The sequence below is a fragment of the Cryptomeria japonica genome, chromosome 5 (genome assembly GCF_030272615.1).
Source record: "Cryptomeria japonica chromosome 5, Sugi_1.0, whole genome shotgun sequence".
NCBI lineage: Eukaryota > Viridiplantae > Streptophyta > Pinopsida > Cupressales > Cupressaceae > Cryptomeria > Cryptomeria japonica.
In genome coordinates this window covers 631830529-631853080 of record NC_081409.1, presented here as the reverse complement: position 1 = coordinate 631853080, position 22552 = coordinate 631830529, and the positions used below count along the sequence as shown (strand labels likewise).

Sequence of the window (22552 nt, the reverse complement as noted above, 5' to 3'; positions counted from 1 at the left end):
TTCTTACAAGGTAGGGGGATCAAAAGCCTTAATCCAACCCTTCATAGGCTCATAAAGACCTTCAACAAAAAGGATGACCAGCCTTCTCCCTGAAATGTTAGTTACCATAACCGAAAGCTTCTGAAATTCACTAATGTAAGATTCCAAGCTGCTCATTTGTTTCAGCTGAGCAAAATCCCTGAAATACAACTCTGGATCCCTTTTATCAAAACGCTCAACCAATCTATCAGTGAATTCTTGGTATGTAGTAATAAGGTCATTATGTAAGGTAACCATCCCATGGTGCCACCAGTCATGGGCTACCCCATCCAAATGCAAAGCTACAAACTTAATAGCATCTTCTTCTAACATAGGACGTAGGGTCAAGAAGGTATCCAACTTGCTAATCCAAGCTCTGGCTGTGACTCTACCGCTGCCATCAAAAGTAGAAAGTGTGAGCTTGTTGATTGCATATTTGAGATCATTAGTTTTGTTCCAAGGTTTCCTGTCATTCCAATTCCACTTCTTGTTGTGTTCCCTCTTCTGACTCATAAACCTGTCAAAGTTAAGATGTTCCTTAACTCTTGGTGGTAATGCATCCCATTCATCATGAAGTGTTATCACATTAACTGTAAAAGCCACCTCATCTTCCTCCTCAGCAACGTCCTCTTCTTTAGGTTCATTTCTTACAAAGGTTGGGCGTGTAGGCCTATCATAAGTGTGTGTGGGTGTCACTCTTGCCCTTAGGCGACCAGCAACACTTCCATTTTCTTCCTGGTTCTGATTATGCCCCCTTGGCACAATGATGTTGCAACACATTTGCCACCTATCGCTGCCCTGTTACTAGACCCCTCATAATATTTTCAGCTTCTCGGTCCTCATTGTTAACAGCCTCTCTGTGTGGCTCACCATCACTCCTGTCCCCCATAATTTTTGATGGTATCTCTTCAATTTGATCTGGATCACCCTGTAAACTAGGTCTCCTGCATGTATAATACCTATGAGGCCCAGACTGTTGTTGATGCATAAGAATTTCTAACCCTCTAGGAAGGCAGGATCAGAGCTCTGATACCACTGTAAGAACCCTGCTGGTTCTAAGTCTCCTGAAATACTATTGCTGTTGTGTTTTTGGATTTTCAAGGTTTTTGAACAATTTTAAAGCATAAAACAACACGTGTTAGGCAAGGATTGCACATAAAACCAAATAGAAATAAAATTGAGAGAAACTGCAACTATATTATGAATAAGATACCTGCTACAATAAATCCTACTGCTAGTTGCATACCCATGGGTCCTTAGCTTATTTTAAATGAAGAAATTTGGTGTTTGCCAGCCAAAGCTGGGAAACTGACCAAAATAGTCGTACAATTCCAGAAAGTGATTTTTCTGAGCCAGAAAGTGGATGGAATAGCTTGAAAGGACTAGGCATTGGGAAATGTGCATTCAGAATGCACTTTGGGTAGGCGTTCCAGCCTCCCATGCAAAACGCCCTTCTCTGGAGCCCCACGTGCCAAGCTGATTGGTACGGCTAGCTAGAAACACTGGTACAGCTACTTATTGAATTGAATGAATGCTGCTAATGAGGCATCTAACCTATATTGCCTCCTTCCTTATTCAAAATCTGCAAAAAACTAACACAAATAACCTCTGATGAAGCACATGAAAACTTCTATGTGAAGCCTTCTCAGTTTGCAATAATTCAACTGAACTTTCACAACCTCAGAATCACAGATCCATGAAGAATGAACATTCTTCAATAGCAAACCCTTTGAAACTCTTGTATCAGACAATTCACAAAGAAAATATCAAGCAATGTCAAATAATCAAAAATGAGTTTGAATTGCCTTCAATTCCCTTATAACCCCCAAATGGCATGATTTTCCACAAGTACGCCTAAATGCATTTAAATACATTTAAAATGTATTTAATTACTTTTGCATAGTACAATAGTCACTTGGGCACCATATTTCACTTAAGTGATTTAATTAAAATCACTTTATAATATTAAGTGGCCTTTTAATATAATAAAGTCACTTTGTGACTTCTATAATAATCATGTAAGTTAATTAAATAACTTAACCACTAGAATATTCATAACTTCTTCATTATTCAGTCTTTTGACGTGTCGTCAAAAGCTGGAGTCAACGCTGAATAACCCCCATGTGTCCAAGTGCTCTGACTAAATATAGCACAACTGCCAGATTGACTTACTAAAAATAGTAAGTCCCTCAACTAAGCCCACACACCAACCGCTAAGGCCCTAGAACTAAACCCAAGACTGAACTGAAGAAGTGGAACTACCACCGAGACTCTCTATTCAGAATGTAAGCCTACGAGAGTTCAAAATTAATAGGCTAACCCATCAGTCACAAAGACTGACTAGAGTGGGAACATCACACATTTGGTCGGGATCACTTTACACTCTAATGTGCAGCATTGACAAGCAAAGATGGGGGAACTGACTTGACTCTCAGCTTATCAACCAAGGTATGAATTCTTTAATAATGGCCTTTAATATTAGCAAACTACTGTACTCGTGGAAGCTGATCCGATGTATCATTATGTCTTACAGAATGTGCATGTCACAGAAATGTCTCAATTTGTATTCCTGCACTAACAAGAGGATACCTTGGAAAAATACTTGAAGTTATTGACTTCTTATCTTGCTGGTTATGTGGATGCAACAAACTCATGATATTCATCTATGTTGTTTAGTTTGTCTCTCTATAGTTACTAAGATAGTGATGTCACATGGTAAAAAGAGAAAAGAAAAAATCCTGCTAATCTGGGAGGGTTATTACATGGGTAAGGTAATAGATGATCCTGGCTTCATGCAAAATGCTCTGAATCGGCTTAGAAATCACATAGTAATAGAATTGAGTAATTATGTAAGAACACACAGGATGAATTATATCCTGGGGTTTAATATCCATCAGAGGAAACTGTAACTATGATTCGGTCAGTGAGAATGTTTTATATAACAACTTCTGCAAACAGGTAAAGTTTAAAGTTTAAACTATTTTCAGCCATTGAATCATGCAAATTTTGCCATAACATCTACTAATTGAGAAGTGCTGTGTTGTCCAACTATACTGGTCAAGAAAGTGAGTGTATCCATATTCTGATATATGAAAGCTGGAGCATACAAGAGCCTTAGCTATAAGCCTATAACAAACCAATAGAGCACTAATCCATTAGTTATGGTTCAGACTGTATGAAAGTGGGCATAACTTCATGACGGAAGGTAATGAATTTTTTAACATGGTACAACAGAACACATCTCCTCAGTTACCAGCTACCAGTTGATAATTTCCAGGGGAATAATATCCACTAAAGGAATATATAACTATGATTCAGTCAGTGAAGATGCTTGATTTTACAACTCCTGCAAACAAGTAAAGTTTAACTTATTTTCATGGCATGAGATCACGCAAATTTTCCCTAATATCAACTATTGGAAAAGTGCCATGTTGTCCAACTATCCAGCTCAAGAAAGTTGGTATAATTCATACTCTGATGTCTGGAATTTGAAGCATACAGGAGCCTCAGCCATAGGCCTATACCAAACCAATAAAGGAGTAATTCATTAGTTATGTTTCAGATGTGTCATAGGAGGGATAAGTTCATGGAAGATATAAAAGACAATACTGATGTGTTTCTCTGGTCTCGTGTTCAAGGAATTGATGGAAGGGAGTGAATTTTTTAACATGGAACAGAACGAAATCTTCAGTTAGCAGTAGCCAGTTGAAAATTAGTTATGTTTAATAAAAAAAATTGCAGTAGCCTAATTGGACCACTACAATGGAATAGACTTGACTAAGAGTTGTACAATTTCATGCTATTATGCCCATGGGATTCTGATCTAGCGATTTCTTGTAATTTGGAAGAATAAGTTTTTATTATATGAATATCATAATTGTCGCCAGATTTGAATTGCTGCCCTCTACATGGCAGATTGTTACAGACACAAGACATGCCCATGAGCTTTTGGAATTTCTCTCTGTTTTTGTGTTACACAGTAGACTTTAATGTTTCCATCCCAGCACTCTACATATAGTGTTTCAGTTCAAATTATAATACAAAACTTGGAGTGGTTTGAAACAACTTTCTTATGACTCCATTAGCAAAAAGGCAGATCAGAGTTCCCTCCACTTGATAGAAAGATCCGCACGTCAAAAGAGAGAGGATCCAGATTACTGATTAAATTTTAAAAACCTGTCCTTGAATCACACATTTCAGCTCTAAGATCATCACAGCCTTGTCAGAAACCCCCCTTTCTGACAATTTATATAATCGCTGGCGGTTTCCATATTCTTGCAAATGTCTTTTAATTTCTTCTCATGCTTCTATATTCCTCACATGCCAAAATTGTATTATTTTCTTCACTTCTTCCAAGTAATTTGACTTCTTCAGGATCGACTTTGATTGCCTCCAGACCATTCAAGGAAATACTATAGAACCTAGAATCTGGGAAAGCTAGGTAACATGAATGAAGCCAATCACTCTCAACTAGTATCTGACCTTGAAATGATATTCAAAGACCAAAACACGTTACCATTACCATCGTACATTTGGCCAGCCAACTTCTGCGGAAATCAGAAAGTTGGAGGGCTTCTAGAAAAGTTTGAACAGCAGGTCTTGAAGGAGATACCTGATCCAGTACACAAGTAATGCTGTTACTGACCCACTGATGAGCCAAGCCTTTCTGCTCATGTTCTGCTCCCTTTCAAATTTCAATTCACTGGGTTCCCTCTTGTTTTGAAGAACTTCCATTCCTGTCTGATATGAGATGCTGCAGCCTTACCTTTGCATCGAGTTGGCATTTATAATGTAATGAACTCACATGAATTTCAATCAAGTTGGTGGGGGTTTGTCTACAAGTCAATTTGACCTCTGGCTGGGAAAATATTTATAGCCATTAGTGTGACTTCTGTGTCTAATACATGATATGAAATACAAATTGCACCCACCTAGATTTTAAACAGTATCATGGTTTACAAAGTCTTTGATTTAACCTATTCACCCAACATCAACTAGCCAGTCACTAAGTAACCAGTCAGTTGTACGATCTGGAGCACAGCCTTGTTTAACCATTTGATCCATCACTAGATATGCTTTTTCCTTCTCATTCAAATCACGGAGGCCATAAAATAATTTGTTGTATGTGACAACATTCGGAACTAAACCTTTTTCTCTCATCTCATCTAGCATTGACAAAGCAATATCAACTTTGTTTTGCCTACAGAAAATGTCAATCAGCATGGTATAGGTTACAACATCTGGAGTAATGCCATCCATTATCATGATTTCGAAAATCCTCAAAGCCTCATCCATTTCACCAATCTTGCGATGGCCATTTATTAAACTATTATAGATAATCAGATTAGGAGCCAAACCTTCATCTCTCATCATGTTCATCAGCATGAGTGCACCAGGAAGATCACCCACTTTACAAAAACCAGTAATGATTGTATTGTATGCTACTTCATCAGGTTTTAAATCCCTTTTTGCCATTTCCTTTAAAATTTCCCATGCCCTATTCAACTCTCCTATCTTACAGAATGCATGAATCAGAATGGTATATGTCACTACACTGAGAACATAGCCACTCTTTTCCATCTGAGAGAGATGCATGCAAGCTTCACCAATCTTGTTAATCCGACACAAACCGGCAATCAAAAAGTTATAAGTAACAGCACTTGGGGAGCAGCCTTTCCTTAGCATCTCCTTAAATAACTGCTGAGCCTTATCCAACTCGCACATTTTACATAGGCCACATATCAAGGAATTATAAGTCAATACATCTGGCCGTAGACCCTTTTTGGACATGTTATAAAAACATTCCAAAGCCATAACCATCCTGCCATATTTCTTCAATCCATTAATTACTGCATTAAATGTCACCACATCAGGAGGAGGACCCATTTTCATCATTCGTAAAAACAGACTATAGGCTTCATCTATTTTTCCACAGCTGCAATAGCCATTCATCAAGGTGGTATAGGTATGGATATCAGGAAATAAACCATCATGTATCATTTTGGCTACTAGTCTGAGAGCTTTATCTAGTCTACCCACCTTGCAGAGTCCATCAATCAGGCTAGTATATGTTATGATATCAAGAGGACAATCAACATGCCTCATTTCATCTACTAATTTGATAGCTTCATCTACTCCACCCACCTTGCAGAGACCATCAATCAGGGTATTAAATGTGACAATATCTGGCAAAAGATGAGCATGCGTTATCTTTCTGAAGAGTTCCTGTGCTTCCTCAATTTGACCCCACTTACAAAGAAATTTTATCATTGTTGTATACGTTCTGACATTAGGAACAAACCCCATCAGTTCCATTTCAGCTAGAAGCATATAAGTTGTAGAAAAATCACCGTTATGACCACAGGCACTCAACAGACCATCAATTATAGCATTAAATGTTACTGCATTGGGAAAAGGACCTATCTTCAGCATTTGCCATAAAAGGACACATGCTTCATCTTTTCTGCCAGCCTTGCAAAAGCCATATATCAAGGTAGTATAAATATGGGTATCAGGGAAACAACCATCTTGTATCATTGTTGCTACAATTCCAAAAGCCTCATCTACTCTACCCACCTTGCATAAACCATCAATTACGGTATTATATGTAATAACACTTGGAGAACAACCAATTTTGATCATCTTAGCTACCAATCCAAGAGCTTCACTTACTCCATCCCACCTACAGACGCAATGAATTGGGGTCCTATATGTAATAATATTCAGAGAACATTGAACATGACCGGTCTTATTTGATAATTCATGTTCCTTAATTTGGCCAGGTTTGCACAAAGCTTTCAACAGTATTGTATAAGTTATGACATCGGGAACAATCCCCATCTCTTTCATTTCAGTTAGAAGCAAATTAATTCTAGAGAAATCACAGCCAAGACCAGTCAACAGAACGTTGAAAAGTCCTAAATCAAGATGGACACCATTATTTTTGGCAAAATGAACAAGCTCCCAGGCTCTATTTATGTTCCCTAATTTGCACAGGGCGTTGATCAATTGAGTAAATTGTATAACATCTGGAGAAGAACGTCTCTCAATCATGTGAAATATAATCATTTCTGCCTCTCGCAATCTCTTTGAATTGAATAAAGAATAGAACAATGTGGAGAAAGTGTTCTTATTTGGCACAATGTTGGTTTCCAACATTACATGTAATAATTTGAGAGCGTCATCTATGTGGCCTGAGTTAACGAAAACGTCGAAAAGAGAATTGTAAGGGTATGAATTTGGTATTGGGTATGTTTTTCTCACCTCATTGAAGACTTGAACAGATTTGTGAAGCATGCCGGCCCTTCCAAAGTAGGTAATGAGGTCTCCAGCCAAGTCAGTATTAATTGCAAATCTCTGTCTTCTCATTGTGTTCAGCATATCTAGTATTTTCTTAATATTTCTCTCATTCTGATTCTTTCTTCTGAGGAGAACATCAATGATGGATTGATAATAAGAAGTAGAAAAACAATCAACTACTCCTCTTCCATGTGCGAAGGAAAGACTATTCCTTAGCTGCCAAGTCCATTCGGTGAGTTTGAAGGCCATTTTTATATTGGATTCCAGTTCTGAACATACCATGGAAATATTAAGAGTTGCTCCTTCGCCCTCAGGCCACTCCCATTCCTGCATCAGGCATCTCCTCAACATTGAGAGGAGTTGATTTGTCGCCTTGTCACCCCTCTGCTATTTCAACTTGGTGATGCCTCTGCACGAAAAAGCTGGGAGATCATTTTTATTTGCCAAATGACAGTCCACTAAAAGTTTTTAAATGCCATCTGACTGTAAAGGGGAACCCGATACAAAATACACACAACGATTAATATTACTTTAACCAAAATTAACCATAGTTAGATATTGATAAATATACTGAAATAAAAAAAATATATTAAAATTAATAATGTATAGTTATTAGGGTTGATAGTCAGTCTTTAATCTATTCTTTCTTTGTGAGATGGGTCTATCTTATAATAACAAGTGTCATTTAGTGTACTTTGTGTTTTAATATTGTAATAGAAGTAATAAATGTAATAAGATAAGTATATATCCTAATTTGATTTTAAATAAAGATGTTGTATTAGAAAGGGTAAGATACATTGAAATAATATTCAATTATATTCCATTTATAATTGTTAGAATACAAAATAACCCTACCCAACTAAAATAAATAATTTTAATACTATAATAACTAAAATATATTATTGTAAATTTTATATTATTATTGTTATCTTATTTTTATTAACATATTAATAATATTATTTTATTACAAAATTTTATATTATTAAATTGTATGAGGATAACCTTAACCTAACTAGAAGGAATATTTACATATTGGAGGTGCAATCAAAATTAAATGCATTGAAGTGTAAAAATTGGTAATTGTGATTTGAATTTGGGAATGTGTGTAATCAAAGAGAAATAAAGGCTAATAGAATAACACATATTTGACACAATATTTCATCATTTGCTAATATTTAATTATAGTAATTTTTTGTCAAAATGGACACAAAATTAAATAAAAATTTATACAATGTAAATTTTACTATGTACATTTTTCCCTCCAATTTCATCTGAAATGTTTGGCTTGTATCTTAGACATTTGCCTCTCAAAAGACATGAAAACAAAAAAAGTGAGCCTCTTTTTCTCTCATACATACATGTGAAAACTAATATAGATAACTAATCATAGAGGGAACCAGATCACATGCGTCAAGTGGCACTGAATATTGATACAAACAAAAAGAAAATATGAGAAAGTAAAACCCAAAAAACCCTAATTATTTTCACAGCACATACGAACATTTTTTAAAAAAAATTAAAAAGGAAAAGAAAAGGGAAAATGAAATAGTAACACCATGACATTTAAAATTTGAGTTATATTAGTCAAATTTAGTTTTAAATTTTTTAAAAACTTTTGTATTAAATTGGTTGGCCTTAGGTTAAATCTTCATTATTTTATATTGTTTTAACTACATTCTAATGAAAATTATAAAAAATAGAAGACAAAAGTTTGAATATTAGGTAAAAGTATATTCTAAATTTATTAAATGTTTTAAAAGTATAATCAAGGAGTCTTTATTAAATGTGGAGCACTTATTTCTTTTAAATTTAAATTGATTAATTAATTACCATCAAAATATTTAATGACCTAAAAATTAAAACATATTAAATATTATTTTAATGACCTAAAAATTTGCCTAAAATAACTCATGTAGAAAGTGGATCTGAGAAATCCGGTAATAAGATGCAAATTATTTGAGTCAATTAGATTGAAGAAAAACAATTTCTGGAATTTGAAAACTTAAAAATCATGCATCTTAACTATTGAAAAATATAAAAAAATTTAAAAATTTAAAAAAAAACATGGAAAGACAAGATATAATTGGTGGAAAAAAAATTGAATAATAACTAATTAATGAAAATTGGGTGCAAGTGACTAGCCTAACAAGAAGTACTAATAAATAGATCTAACATGGTAAAATGTGTATTCTTGTTGTCTAGTTTGGTCTATCTTATAATCTATGAATCTATTACGATAAAATATTATCATGAGCATTCTTGTTATTTAGTTTGTTTTAATTTTTGTTCTTTGATATCGCTTAAGGACTAATATTATTTAGAAATACTTGAAGACAACGGTTTATATTCTCTTTAATTAGCCTTCTAATTTGCTAGCTTTATAGTCTTTGGTGAAATTTTGTGGTTCATAACTAGATATGTAAGTGCCTTAATCATTTGATGTAAATTTAGATTTATTTTCATTCTTGAAATAAAATGTTCCTAGAATGATTCTGCACTTGCACTTCGATGCTTAGAATTTTTCAATGGGTTATAGTAGTGAATAAATGATAAAATGAATGTTTTTAAATACCAAGACATTATAGGGTAAAAGCACAAATCTATTTCACACTTTTGGTCAATTAAATGGTTTTTAGTGAAACGGTTTCAGTTGAAAAGGCTTCAAACAAAAGGATGTCGCTCCAATCTACATATCGTATACATGACACTAGAGTTGCAAGTGAAACCATTTTGCTTGAAACCCTAAAAATATTTTTTTTCTTTTAAAATGTTGAATCGTAGTCGAATTTGTATGTAAAGTTTTGCGCACAACAATTTTGGTTGAAAGTGTTTAGGTTGAAACCCTTTCAACTAAAATTTTCTATGTGGCTAACCATGTGGCAGTTTAACCCCTCTTTTGGGGCAAATTCAAAAAAACTTTAAATTTGACTCTAAATTTCTCCAACTAGGTCATCTTTCGTGAAAATCTAAAACTACCCTTTTGTAGAACTTGGAGTCTAGAATCTAAAAATATATTATTTTTTAGTATTTTGATTAGGTTGAATATGATTTTTTTTAAAATATTGCAAGTAGGTGTTGAAAATCAAACACAAGTTTTATTAGAAATTGAAAACAAAAATATTAAAACATATTGAAAAATAAATAAAAAAATATGGAGTGCACTAAAGGAGGGAATCTTCTTTAAAAAGGTATTATTTTCTTTTGAAAGTGATAAAAAAATTAGCCAAAAGTTGACATTATATGAAAACTATACCATTCTAGTAAATTTGATTTTAAAACGTTATTATGATAAAAATAAATCATAAAAAATAAAAATTCCCATGCAGTAGATATTGAAGCTATATATTTTGAGAAAAAATATATATAGGAAACAAAATTGTTTTCTCTTTTTTTGTAATGTTAACTTGTAATGCTCCACCCTGAGTCACCCTTCTCTTTGTACATTAATAGACCCTATTGGCGTAGCCTAGTTTACTTTGTGATAATGATTGATGGTATCATACTATGTGTTGACTCCATTTATATTTGAGATTCTTATTATGATGTTAGATATTTATGTGGACATATGATATTTGATGACTTATGTATGGATGATGATACTTCTTATTGATGATCATGATATATGATGGATTTATATTTGATGGTCTCTATATGCACTTGCTATGCTGGATGGATTATATGGATTATGAATTTGATGGCATTATGATTATGCTAACCCTACTTCCTGATTATATGTGATGAGTTGGTATTATGATGTGTTTGGTTTCTCTGTGACTGTATTCGTGACGGGGACGATGTCATAACACTCATTGTGAGCATGATATGGTGTTGCAATTCTCTATCACTTGCTTGTTATCTATGATATATTATTGTATATGTTGTATCATGGATTGGTGGATGCAGGATTTTCAGGTACTGGACATCGACTCCACCTGGCTCCACAGGTCTGAGCATGTCTTTAATACCAATGGCATGTTGTCAGAGATGGCATGAGTTCCCTTCATATACTATAGGCTTAAGTTGTGTACCTTGGTTGTCAGTTGTCTTGGCGTGATTCACCACGTTAGCCAGTGAGTTGTGGTCTTTTGATGGGTTGTGAGTATGTGGTTATTTATTGAATTAATTAATGTTTGATTTATATAGTTTACTAATGATTAAATTAATTGGTGGATTATTATTATAGTTTAATTTGATTAATTATTATTTGATCGATTTATTGTTTAATTGGTATTTATTAGTTTATTGCTTATTTGATATTTATTATTTAATTATTATTTATTATTTATTTATTTATAAGTCTTTGGTTATTTTATATTTATTTATTTAATTGGCTTTATTTTAATTAATAGCCCTTGGTTATTTAATTGGTCATGATTATTATTTATTCATGTGGTGAAGAATACTTTATAATATTTTATTAAATATTCTCTTGTTACTTGGTAAATAGTTTTATTATATTTCCTACCTACCATTATTTGCTATTGGCTAATTTGCTTTGGGGAAATAAATTATATTATAAAATGGGTAGGTAAGTTTTATATTATTTTATATTATTTTGATTGACCAACATTAAGGCTAGGTTTTTCGGATAATTTCTATTTAAATGAAAACCTGTGCATTTTGTCGGGTTATGATTTGAAGAGTTTTCTTGGCTATTTTGATTATTTTGATTCAAAGATTGGAGCTTGGATTTGGGCTTGGATTCTTGTGCTTCATCAGATTTGATTTTCCATCACTTCAATTTCCAGGTTGGAGGATCTTGCCTTTGAATTTTATTTTCAATTCTTGTTTGCTTTGTGTCTATAGAGAAAAGATTGTTTGCGGGTAGTTTGGGGGGAAATAGTTATATTATATAGTTTTAAAGTTTATGAAACTTCATGGATTTTATATTATATAGTTTTGGGCTATAGTTGGGGAAAATATTATTTGCACATTTTTGTGTGTAGCCGTGAATGGCCGACTGAGGATTTTGGTTCTGTGATTGTTTGGCTTCCTATGTGTGGTGCATTGTTTTTGTTGGAGATTTGGTTTTCTCAGGTTGTATTAAGATCCCTTTTTCTTTGGATTGTGGAGTCGGATTGTTCCTTGGGTTCTCTGAGACTTGCTCCAGTCAGGCTTTGTCGAGAGAGCTATGTATTAGAGGACTTGGCAGAAAGCTTGTTATGTTTTTTTCATCTTGGTCCAATAGTTTTATTATCTATTTTGAATTATGTTCCCTCTTGGAGTATTGTCGAGCCATGTAAGGTTCTCTAAGAATCATTCTCTATGAGTTTTGAGTTGGGAGCCATGAGGCTTTGGTTGATGATATCTTTTAATATAGTTCATGTTTTGCTATTATGTTTATTTATTTATCTTCTTTATGTCTGGGCATTCTGTTTATGTCTAATTTCGTGACTTAGAATAATTTCTGTGATTTTTAACCTAGATTCGTAATTCTGGCTTTTCCATGCAATTTTCTAAGTCTTTTGTATGCACAATAGGAGCTTGGTGAACTTCCTATCGCAAATGTGCCATAAGGTTTTATAAAAGCACTATTCTATGTTTTGCTCAGTTTGCTTATTTGTGATGTAATTTTTGGATCTGTTCTTGTACCAGAGACTTGTTTTGAGACCTTTTGATGTTTTCCAGCTTGAGTATATTCAGATTTGATGATTTTATGTGGTTTTATGCTCTGACAAGTTGAAGTGCCTTGTTGTAGAGGTTATATGCTTTCTCCAACATGTTGATGTGTCGTATTGTGAGGTTTATGCTTTTGATTTTTCCCCAGCGAGTTGATAAGCCTTGTTGTTGAGGATTGTGTTATGTTCGTGGCTAATTTGAGTGCCTTTGATATGACTTTTGATTCATTATTTGCATTGAGGCTCTTGATTGATATTGATGGCTTTGGTTGCAAATGTGTTGTTTAAGGATCCTTTATGGATGTTGTTTTGAGCCTCGATGTTGTTATTGTTGTTTTGGAACATGTTAGGGGGAGTGGGATTTCATGTGATGGCAGGGGTCATGAGAGATGGGCTGCTAGGAGGTTCCTTGTAAGGATGCTTAGAGTTTAGACCGCTAGGGTACATTGAAAGTTTTCCTTGTGTAAATAAGTGATAACATTAATAATTAATTAGATGGGTTGAGTAAATAGGATTCATTTAATCAATATAATAATGGATGTGATCCCTAAGACTTGATCCTAGGGAGGATGTTTTAGGATAAGCTTGGGAAGGCCATTGCGATGGCAAGTCAATCTCCCTTGAATCTCTCATAGGTTGAGATGGCTCCACATGTCTATCATGGAGATGCCTTCTATTTTGAGGATATCATGCAAAGACATGTTATCAAGGTTATGCCTTCTATTTTGGAGGATAGCATGTGATGACACTCCACCCCTACATGTGTCCATGTTGAGTACTTGTGCCTTTGATTGTTGGTATGCCTCTGGGAGTTACTATTTATGATTGCTTTGTGATTGGCTTAGGTTATATCTTGTTGTGGTTCTTGAGTTGTTGAGTTCTCTTTGGTTGTTAGGTGTCAGGTCTAGAGTGTATGTTGGGACCTTGTGTCATCTCCTAGAATGGGGGTGGTTCCTTTGGTTCCACATGGTCGGGTGGTTTGATGCTTTCTTCCATTGAGAAGTCTTCATTGGATTCTTCATGCGTGGATGTGGATTCTTCTATCATGGTGGCTTATGGATGAATATTGTAGAAGATAGATGTAGTATAAGATTAATGCTCTTGATATATTAGATATATGTATGTAATGGTAGATGTTATCTTAGGACTAGATTATGATTTGTGAAATAAAACATTGAGATGTATTGTAATGTCTCTCGCAACTTGTGGTTGTAAGTGATAGGACTTGTAGTAGATTGAGATCATTATGTATTGCAATAGATTGTGATGGTTGAAGTCATTGTAATGCTTTCAAGTTGTAAATGGATATTCAATTTGTATGTAATATTTATGATGACATTAAATGATTGTTCTTAATGGAAAAGTTGTTATTCTCAGTGAATGGATATCTCTAGAATACGAATGTGAATGGGTAGATGGTGGGATGAATGGTTAACCTTAAGGGAATGAACTAGATTACATTAGTTGATGTGGGATGAGGTTATGACTCTAGTAGGAGGATAAATATGGATGTATCTTAGTGTATTTTGTAATAGAATATTGAAATGGAAAATAATGTCATTGGAATTATGGTTGTGCATTTAGTATTATGTGTATGCTATGAAGGAATTAGAAATGTGAATAGATCATATTGTTATTAACTAAATCATGATGGGGGAAGTATATGATCATGTTGGAATTTGAATGTAAAAAGGGAATTAGGATTATTTGGTATTGGTTCTCTAAAATGAACCTAATTGGAATGGACTAGTTAACATTGTAATGGATTGCATTTCATGATAGGTAGTTAGTAGATGATCTTGCTTATGTTGCATGAAAATAATAAATGATAATGGAAATGTTATGTATTGGATTAGTAAATGATCATACGTACATGCATGAAAGGAATAGGTGAATGTGGTGCTAGGTTGCATTAGATAGTAGTAGTGATCATGATGATAATTGCTTGTGGTGATGTTATAAGTAATGACGTTGAGATGCCCAAGGGAGATAGTAGTGAAGATTATGTGATGTTTATTTTCACTTGCGTACTTAGTTCATGTGATTATGATATATGTTCATGTTGATATGAGCACATTATGTTAATAAACGTTAATTCATTGAGTAGATGGTTACATATGTTGCATTAGAAAATGTTTTAAATTTTTTTTATCTCTATTGTGTGTTACTTAGCTTTATTTCTCTAGGGTATTTTGGCGGGCATTACATAACTCAACCTATTTTTTCTTTTTTGAAACTTTTTAACTATTTAAAATTTTCCCTTAAATATAAATTAAAAAAAAAAAAAACCATTTTTTTTGTTGAACCCAAGGTAGGATTGAGAGGGGGCGGGGGGTGAATCAATCTTGAGCAAAAATCAATGCATCACATTAACAATTAATCATCCACACAAACACAACACATCAGCACCAAGATTTTCTACATGGAAAACCCAAATAGGGAAAAACCACAATGAGCACTTGCCCACAAAATATATCCACTATGTATATCAGATTACAATGAATGAGCTCACTACTCCAAACTTGCAAAACCTTAAGCTAATTGCAACAGTGCAAGATACAAAAATGATTTGAAAAGAAGGATCTCATGATCATGAAGTTGTCCTTGAACTCTGCATCAAGTGACCAACATCAACACACACAACTGAGACCTCAACTGCCAACACTTTCACACACCTCTGTCAGAGTCTCAAAATAGCTCACATAGCATTCAATCACAACTCTTCTTCTCTACTTTAGATCACTCTAATTATCTTCACATCACACAGTTCCTCTTATCCTTTCTTCACATGTCTTCACCACACTACTCTCTACACACAACATTCTTTATATACAAGATAGATCATCAAAGCTTGAACCAAGTCGGCCTAAAACAAAACATACCTTTTGGACCAAAAACACACACGTTGATCCACTCCAGAAGAAAGAGGGGACCAAAACACATCTTCAAAGATCAATTCACTAATCTACAATTACTGAAACATAACTAACAGCATACCAACACGCTATGCATCCATATAAGAAATTAACGATCAAAACATATCCTCCAATACAAATAACTCTAATCTGGGTCTCCACATGCTATGGTGAGACCCATAACATATCAAATTACCTTCCACAAATCATATCTAGACCCAAATATAGGTCTAGCATAGAATATCACAACCTGCTATGAAATATACCACAACTTCTAAACAACACAAAGATATTTTTGAACCATAAAACCAACATATCCATAATGCCAAAAACATAACCAACAAAGATAACAATATCAAACAATGTTAGCTACACTTTTCAGACCCAAACACTTCCAGAATAACTACAACATCAACACAACAAGATATCTCTACACCATAGACATTATGGACCAACAACTACTCGAAACAACAAGTTTGACATCATTGACAACCACAACAACACATACTTACAACAATAGCCCCTTTTGTCATTGATGGCAACACTTGACCATACATGACTAAACTCAAAATCTTGATCAATTTGCAAAACAATATTGCTTTATCAGAAACACTGCAAATACTGCTCAACTTCATTCTCAAAAATTGAATCTCTCCACTCCTCAATCTCCCCCTCTATCAGAAATATCTAAAACTACTCAATCTCTCCCTTTGTCGAAAATATCTAAAAACTACTCAATCTCTCCCCCCAAAATTGCTCAATCTCTCCCCCCAAAACTGCTCAATCTCTCCCCCTTTGCCATCAAAGACAAAGACCACAACAGCACTACACTCCACTACTCCCCTTGAGAGCAACCACAACATCAATCCAGGTTAAGAAATAGACATGAAATCCCTCCTAGAAATATGAACCTCTGTAATGCACCTAGCTGGAAGGAGGGGCAATAATCCCAAGCTTATCTTTAAGAAACTCAAATGTATCCTTTGCCAATGCCTTAGTGAAAATATCTGCAACCTACTATTTTGTATAAATGTACTCCAATCGAACTTCCTTCTTAGCAAATTTCTCCCTTAAGTAGTGATATCTGATTGAAATATGCTTTGTTCTTGAATGCATAATTGGATTCTTTGAAATGTTTATTACACTTGTATTGTCACATAATAGTAATTGCTTCATCGTATGTTACCTTGATATCTTTAAGACCCTGTCTCATCCACATTACCTGAGTACAACAAGATGTTGCTGAAATATACTTTCTTCGATTGTAGATAGGAAAATTGAATCTCATTTCTTACTAAACCAAGAGACCAATCTGTCTCCTAAAAAGAAAGCATCACCACTAGTGCTCTTTTGGTCATCAACACTTCTAGCCCAATCTCCATTAGTATAAAATTTCAACATGAAATCTCCACTTTTTTTATACTAGAGTCAAAAATCCATAATACCTTTTAAATATAAAAAAAAAATATCACAAATTTCTCATGTGTCACCTTCAGATTTCCCTGAAACCTAGCTACCAGACAAACAACCTGCATAAATATCTGGTCTAGACATAGTCAGATACAACAATCCACCAAATCATTGACCTATACTTCTTTTGTTCAGCCTCCAGAGACTCGACATCTTTTCTTAGCTTGCATCCAATGGTTAAAGGACTTGTAATCGGTTTACAGTCATCAAAACCAAACTTCTTCAACATCTCTTTCACATACTTGCTTTGTGAAATAAAACATTCCATCTTCAGATTGAATAACTTGCAACCCAAGAAAGAAGGATAACTCATCAATCATTGACATCTCAAATTCTTTATGCATCTCTTTAGAAAACTCTTTACATATGTTATCATTTCCTCCAAATATAATTTCATCAACATAAACTATAACAATCAACAACTTATCTCCATCAATTTTGAAATAAAGATTACTTTCTGTTGTACCCTTCTTGAAATTCTATTGAAACAAATACCTGTCTAATCTTGCATACGAGGCTCTAAGTGCGTGTTTGAGTCCATAAATGTTTTATTTAGTCTACACACCATATCTAGATGTTTTGTCATTTTGAATCCATCTGGTTTCTCAATGCATACCTCTTCTTCTAGATCTCCATTCAAAAATATTGATTTGGCATCCATCTAATAAACTCTAAAGTTCTTGTAAATAAAAAATTCAAGAAACATACATATAGCTTCCATCCTTGCTACCAGAGAAAAATTTTCTTCACAATCTATGTCTTCCACATGAGAATATTTTTTACATATGAGTTTCATTATATTCCTTGTAACATGTTCTTGCTCATTTATCTTGTTCCTAAACACCCATTTAGTTCTTATCACATTCTTGTCCACCGGTCTAGGTACCAGATCCCAACTCTTGTTCTTTTGTATCTGATTTAGTTCTTCTTCCACTTCTTTTACCCAACTCTCGTCTTTACTATCTTCTTCACAATTCTTCAGCTCAGTAATTGATAGAAAATAGTAATTGGCTTTGTTCTTGAACTTCTGCAATCTTCCTTCTTATTTGAACACCTTTGATTTGTCTCCAATTATCTGGTTTTCTAAATGATACTTCTGAATATATTTAGCAGGAACTTTTTCTAAGTCTTCTTCTTCTTCTTCTTCATTCAATTCCTTCTCCTTTCTCTCTTCTAGATCACTTGTCTTCTCTGAAATTGCTATAACAAACTCAACCTTTTGTGCTAGAAGACATTTGTTTTCTCTCGTATCCTTGATGTAGTATACATTTCCACCTATTCTAACTCCTTTTGTAACCCTTTTACTAGTCTTCTATTTTGTGATCACACATCTGGTGTTGTTGAACAAACAAAACTTCATAAATTTTTCTACACATCTAACTAACACTCAACAAACTATGTCTTAATCCTTGAACATAATAAACATCATCAATTTTATGCTTACCATCAATAGAAACACTTCCAATACCTCAAATAGTTTCTCCATCTTCTCCGCCAAATTTAACCGATCCATCATCATATTTCTTGAGATTAATAAACCTATCTTTATCACCGATCATATGATTTGAACATCTGGAGTCAATGATCCATGTATTCGGCTCTATCTTAGCATGCAATGTAGTCTTGACTATCTTCTCCTCTTCTGGTTTCTCCAAAGCATTATCCTTTTCTTCAATTGCTAAAAACAAGGATTCTTCATTTGAGTCATCATCAACTTCATCTCGAGATGTATGTTCCTCTATAGAACATAAGCCCTTCTTCTCTCTTCTATTAAAGTTGTGCTTCCTAGTTCTATGTCTCTTCTCATCGTCATCTAGCCTCTTATAATCTTCCCTATAAGTGTAGTGAGAAGCATAATGTCGCATTCTACCACAAGAAAAAAAATTCAGAGGTAACTTACCTTTGTATTTTCTAGTGCTTCACTGCAATATTCTCAGAAAGTTTTCTTCAACTTCATCTGAATTTCCATTGCATTTCAGATCATCATGTCTTGAAACATTAAATGTTGCTTCTTCTTTTTCTCCTTTCTCTTCCTCCATTTTTGAAATTTCAAAGGCTGCTAAGGTACACGGGGGATTCACTTAGTGAACATGGGTTATAGCACCTACATTCATGGCATACTAAAGAATCCCCCTATTTTCAAAAAATATTGCCCTAAACTCCTTTTTTGTCACCCCCTTCCTCCCAATACACAACCTGAATTAAAAGCCCTCCTATTTTCGCCAAATATTGTATTTTTTCATAGCCCAAATTAAAAAATCCCCTATTTTCATCGATAGGCAATATATTGTACCCTCAATTTTGGGATAATAAACCCCCCAATATGAATGCACGTGATATAATATTGCCTAGCCAGTGAAGCCCCTGTGCTAAGGTATCAATAAGTTGATCAATAGTATAATTTCTCAAGTCATTGCTTTCTTGAATGACACACCTTGTTGCTTTGTAGGATTTTAGTAAGGTTAGTAAAATCTTCTGAACAACATCAAATTCATCCAAATGTCCATTGACAACTCTAATACCATTAGCAAGATTAGTCGTTCTATGAATATAGTTTTCAACACCTTCATCTTCAAGCATTCTTAGATATTCATACTTTTTCTTCAAATTCATTAGCCTAGCCTGTTTTGTCTTCGGATATCCTTCAAATGTTAAACATAACTTGTTCCATACAGCTTTAGCTTCTTTCAATCATTTTACTCTTCCAAAAATTGTATCACTTATGTAACTCAAAATTATAGCTCTAGCCAAATCATTAGTCTCTTTCAACTTTATCTCATCTAGATTTTGAGGACCACCCTGTGAGGGTGTATATCTGATCTGAATGGTTTCTCATATTCCATTTTGTAGTGTCTCCAAATGTGTTTCCATTCTCTCCTTCCAGTACAAAAAGTTTGTACCATCAAAGATCAAAACCATGTAATGCACATCCTACGTCATACCAGATCTACCTCAAGTGGTTAAGCTTACTCAAGAGGAACTTAGCTATGATACCAATTTTTGAACCCAACACAAGACTAAGATGGGGGGGTCAATCAATATTGAACAAGAATTAACGCTTCACATTAACAATTAATCATCCACACAAACACAACACATCAACACCAAGATTTTCTACATGAAAAACCCAAACAGGGAAAACCCACAGTGATCACTTGCCCACAAAATATATCTACTATGTATATCAAATTACAACAAATGAGATCATTGCTCCAAACTTGCAAACCAAGGCTAACTTCTCTTGGGGAAAGATACAAAAAGAGGACTTGCAAAACCTGAAGCTAATTGCAATAGGGAAAGATACAAAAATGAATTGAAAAGAAAGATCTCCTAATCATGAAGTTGTCCTTGAACTTTGAATCAAGTGACCAACATCAACACACACAACTCAGGCCTCAACTAACAACACTCTATCACACCCTTCTGCCATAGTCTCAAAATATCTCGCATATCACTCAATCACAACTCTTCCTCTCTACTCTAGATCACTCTGATTATCTTCACATCACACACTTCCTCTTATCCTTTCCTCATATTTCTTCACCATACTACTCTCTATACACAACATTCATTATTTACAAGATAGATCATCAAATCTTGAACCAAGTCAGCCTGAAACAAAATATACCTTCTGGACCAAAAACACACATGTTGATCCACTCTAGGAGAAAGAGGGGACCAAAACACATCTTTCAAAGATCAATTCACTGATCTGCAATCACTGAAACATAACTAACAACATACCAACATGTTATGCATCCATATAAGCAACTAATGATCAAAACATATCCTCCAATACAAATAACTCTAATCCAGATCTCCACACGCTATAGTGGGACCCATAACATATCAAATTACCTTCCACAAATCATATTTGGACCCAAAGATAGGTCTAGCATAGAATATCCCAACCTTCTATGAAATATACCACATTTTCTAGAGATCACAAAGATATTTGTGGACCACATTCCAACATATACATAATGCCAAAAACATAACCAACAAAGATAACAATATCAAACAATGTTAGCTACACTTCCGGACTCGAACACTTCTAAAACAACCAATAGAACAACGACAACACCAACACAACACTATATCTCTACAACACAAACATTCCAGACCAACAACTACTTGAAACAACAAGTTTGACATCATTGACAACCACAACAACACATACTTCCAACATTTTTAAATCTTTTAAAACTACAAGCATAAACTTCGTCAAAATTTCTACATTTCATTTGTTTATGTCATTTTAAAGTTTAAAACATAAAAGCTACTTTTATGCATTCGAAGTTGATTTTTTTGTTTGTATGAGTCAATTCTTTTACAAAAGTGTGACATGGGTTTATACTTTTACCCAAAAATTACTTATGTGAACTACAAAATTTACTTAGGATTGTAAGTATCTAAAAATGAACAAGCATACATAGTAGTCAAAAAATGGTTTCCATAATCTAACCCATGATCATATTTGGCATGAAAATTGATTAAATTTGCCTTACTTATTCTCCATAATGAAAATGCCAAGTTAGTCTCTTAAGGTCTCCTTTTTACCTTTAGCTAGCCTAAGTCAATCACAAAGTGCCCATAACTTTTCATTGCTTATAAATATTTATTTTTAGCTAAAATTTGAGAGTTTACCCCTTCATTCATTGTTTTACCCTAGGAACTCCCTATTCACCACAATGAGGTGAATGTGTAATGTTTGTTGGCCTTCTCATGTGCAATCTTTTTCTATTTTTTTCTAATTTTAACTTAGTCCATGCTTTTCTTTAAGTAATTATTATCTTTTGAAATTATATTATTTTGTTATAAACTTGATTATCCTTGTTATAGATAGAAACTTTTGATTCATAGCAAAGGATTGGACTTTTGTGAGAGTTTTGTTAAAATTTGATCTTCTTTTTAAGTTTTTGTAGTTATGCACCAACTTCAACAAAGAATTCAAGACTGCCATATTCAAATCTCTTACATTGACTTACTTGTTTGCTCTAGTATAACATTTATTTTAGTATTTTAATTAAATTGGTTGAGATTTTATTATTAAATAGGTCCAACATTTTCATAAATTTGAGACCACCAATCAAGCTTCCAAGCTTCTACTATCAACCTCTTCCATACCCATGGCAAGCCTTTATAATATTGACCCCAATTTATTGTGTTTTCTATTTTTTTTACTATTGAACATTTTTCAGTGAACCGTAACTCATGAAATACGATTTAATG

General features: G+C 34.0%; 1 protein-coding gene across 1 annotated transcript; it reads right to left on the bottom strand.

Annotated features, from left to right (window-relative positions):
* Positions 1-3865: 3865 nt before the first annotated feature.
* Positions 3866-7747, bottom strand: LOC131055082 (pentatricopeptide repeat-containing protein At1g63330-like). The gene has a single exon (XM_057989723.2). It carries the CDS (start codon positions 7666-7668, stop codon positions 4999-5001), a length of 2670 nt encoding a protein of 889 aa, XP_057845706.2. The 5' UTR covers positions 7669-7747; the 3' UTR covers positions 3866-4998.
* Positions 7748-22552: the final 14805 nt, after the last annotated feature.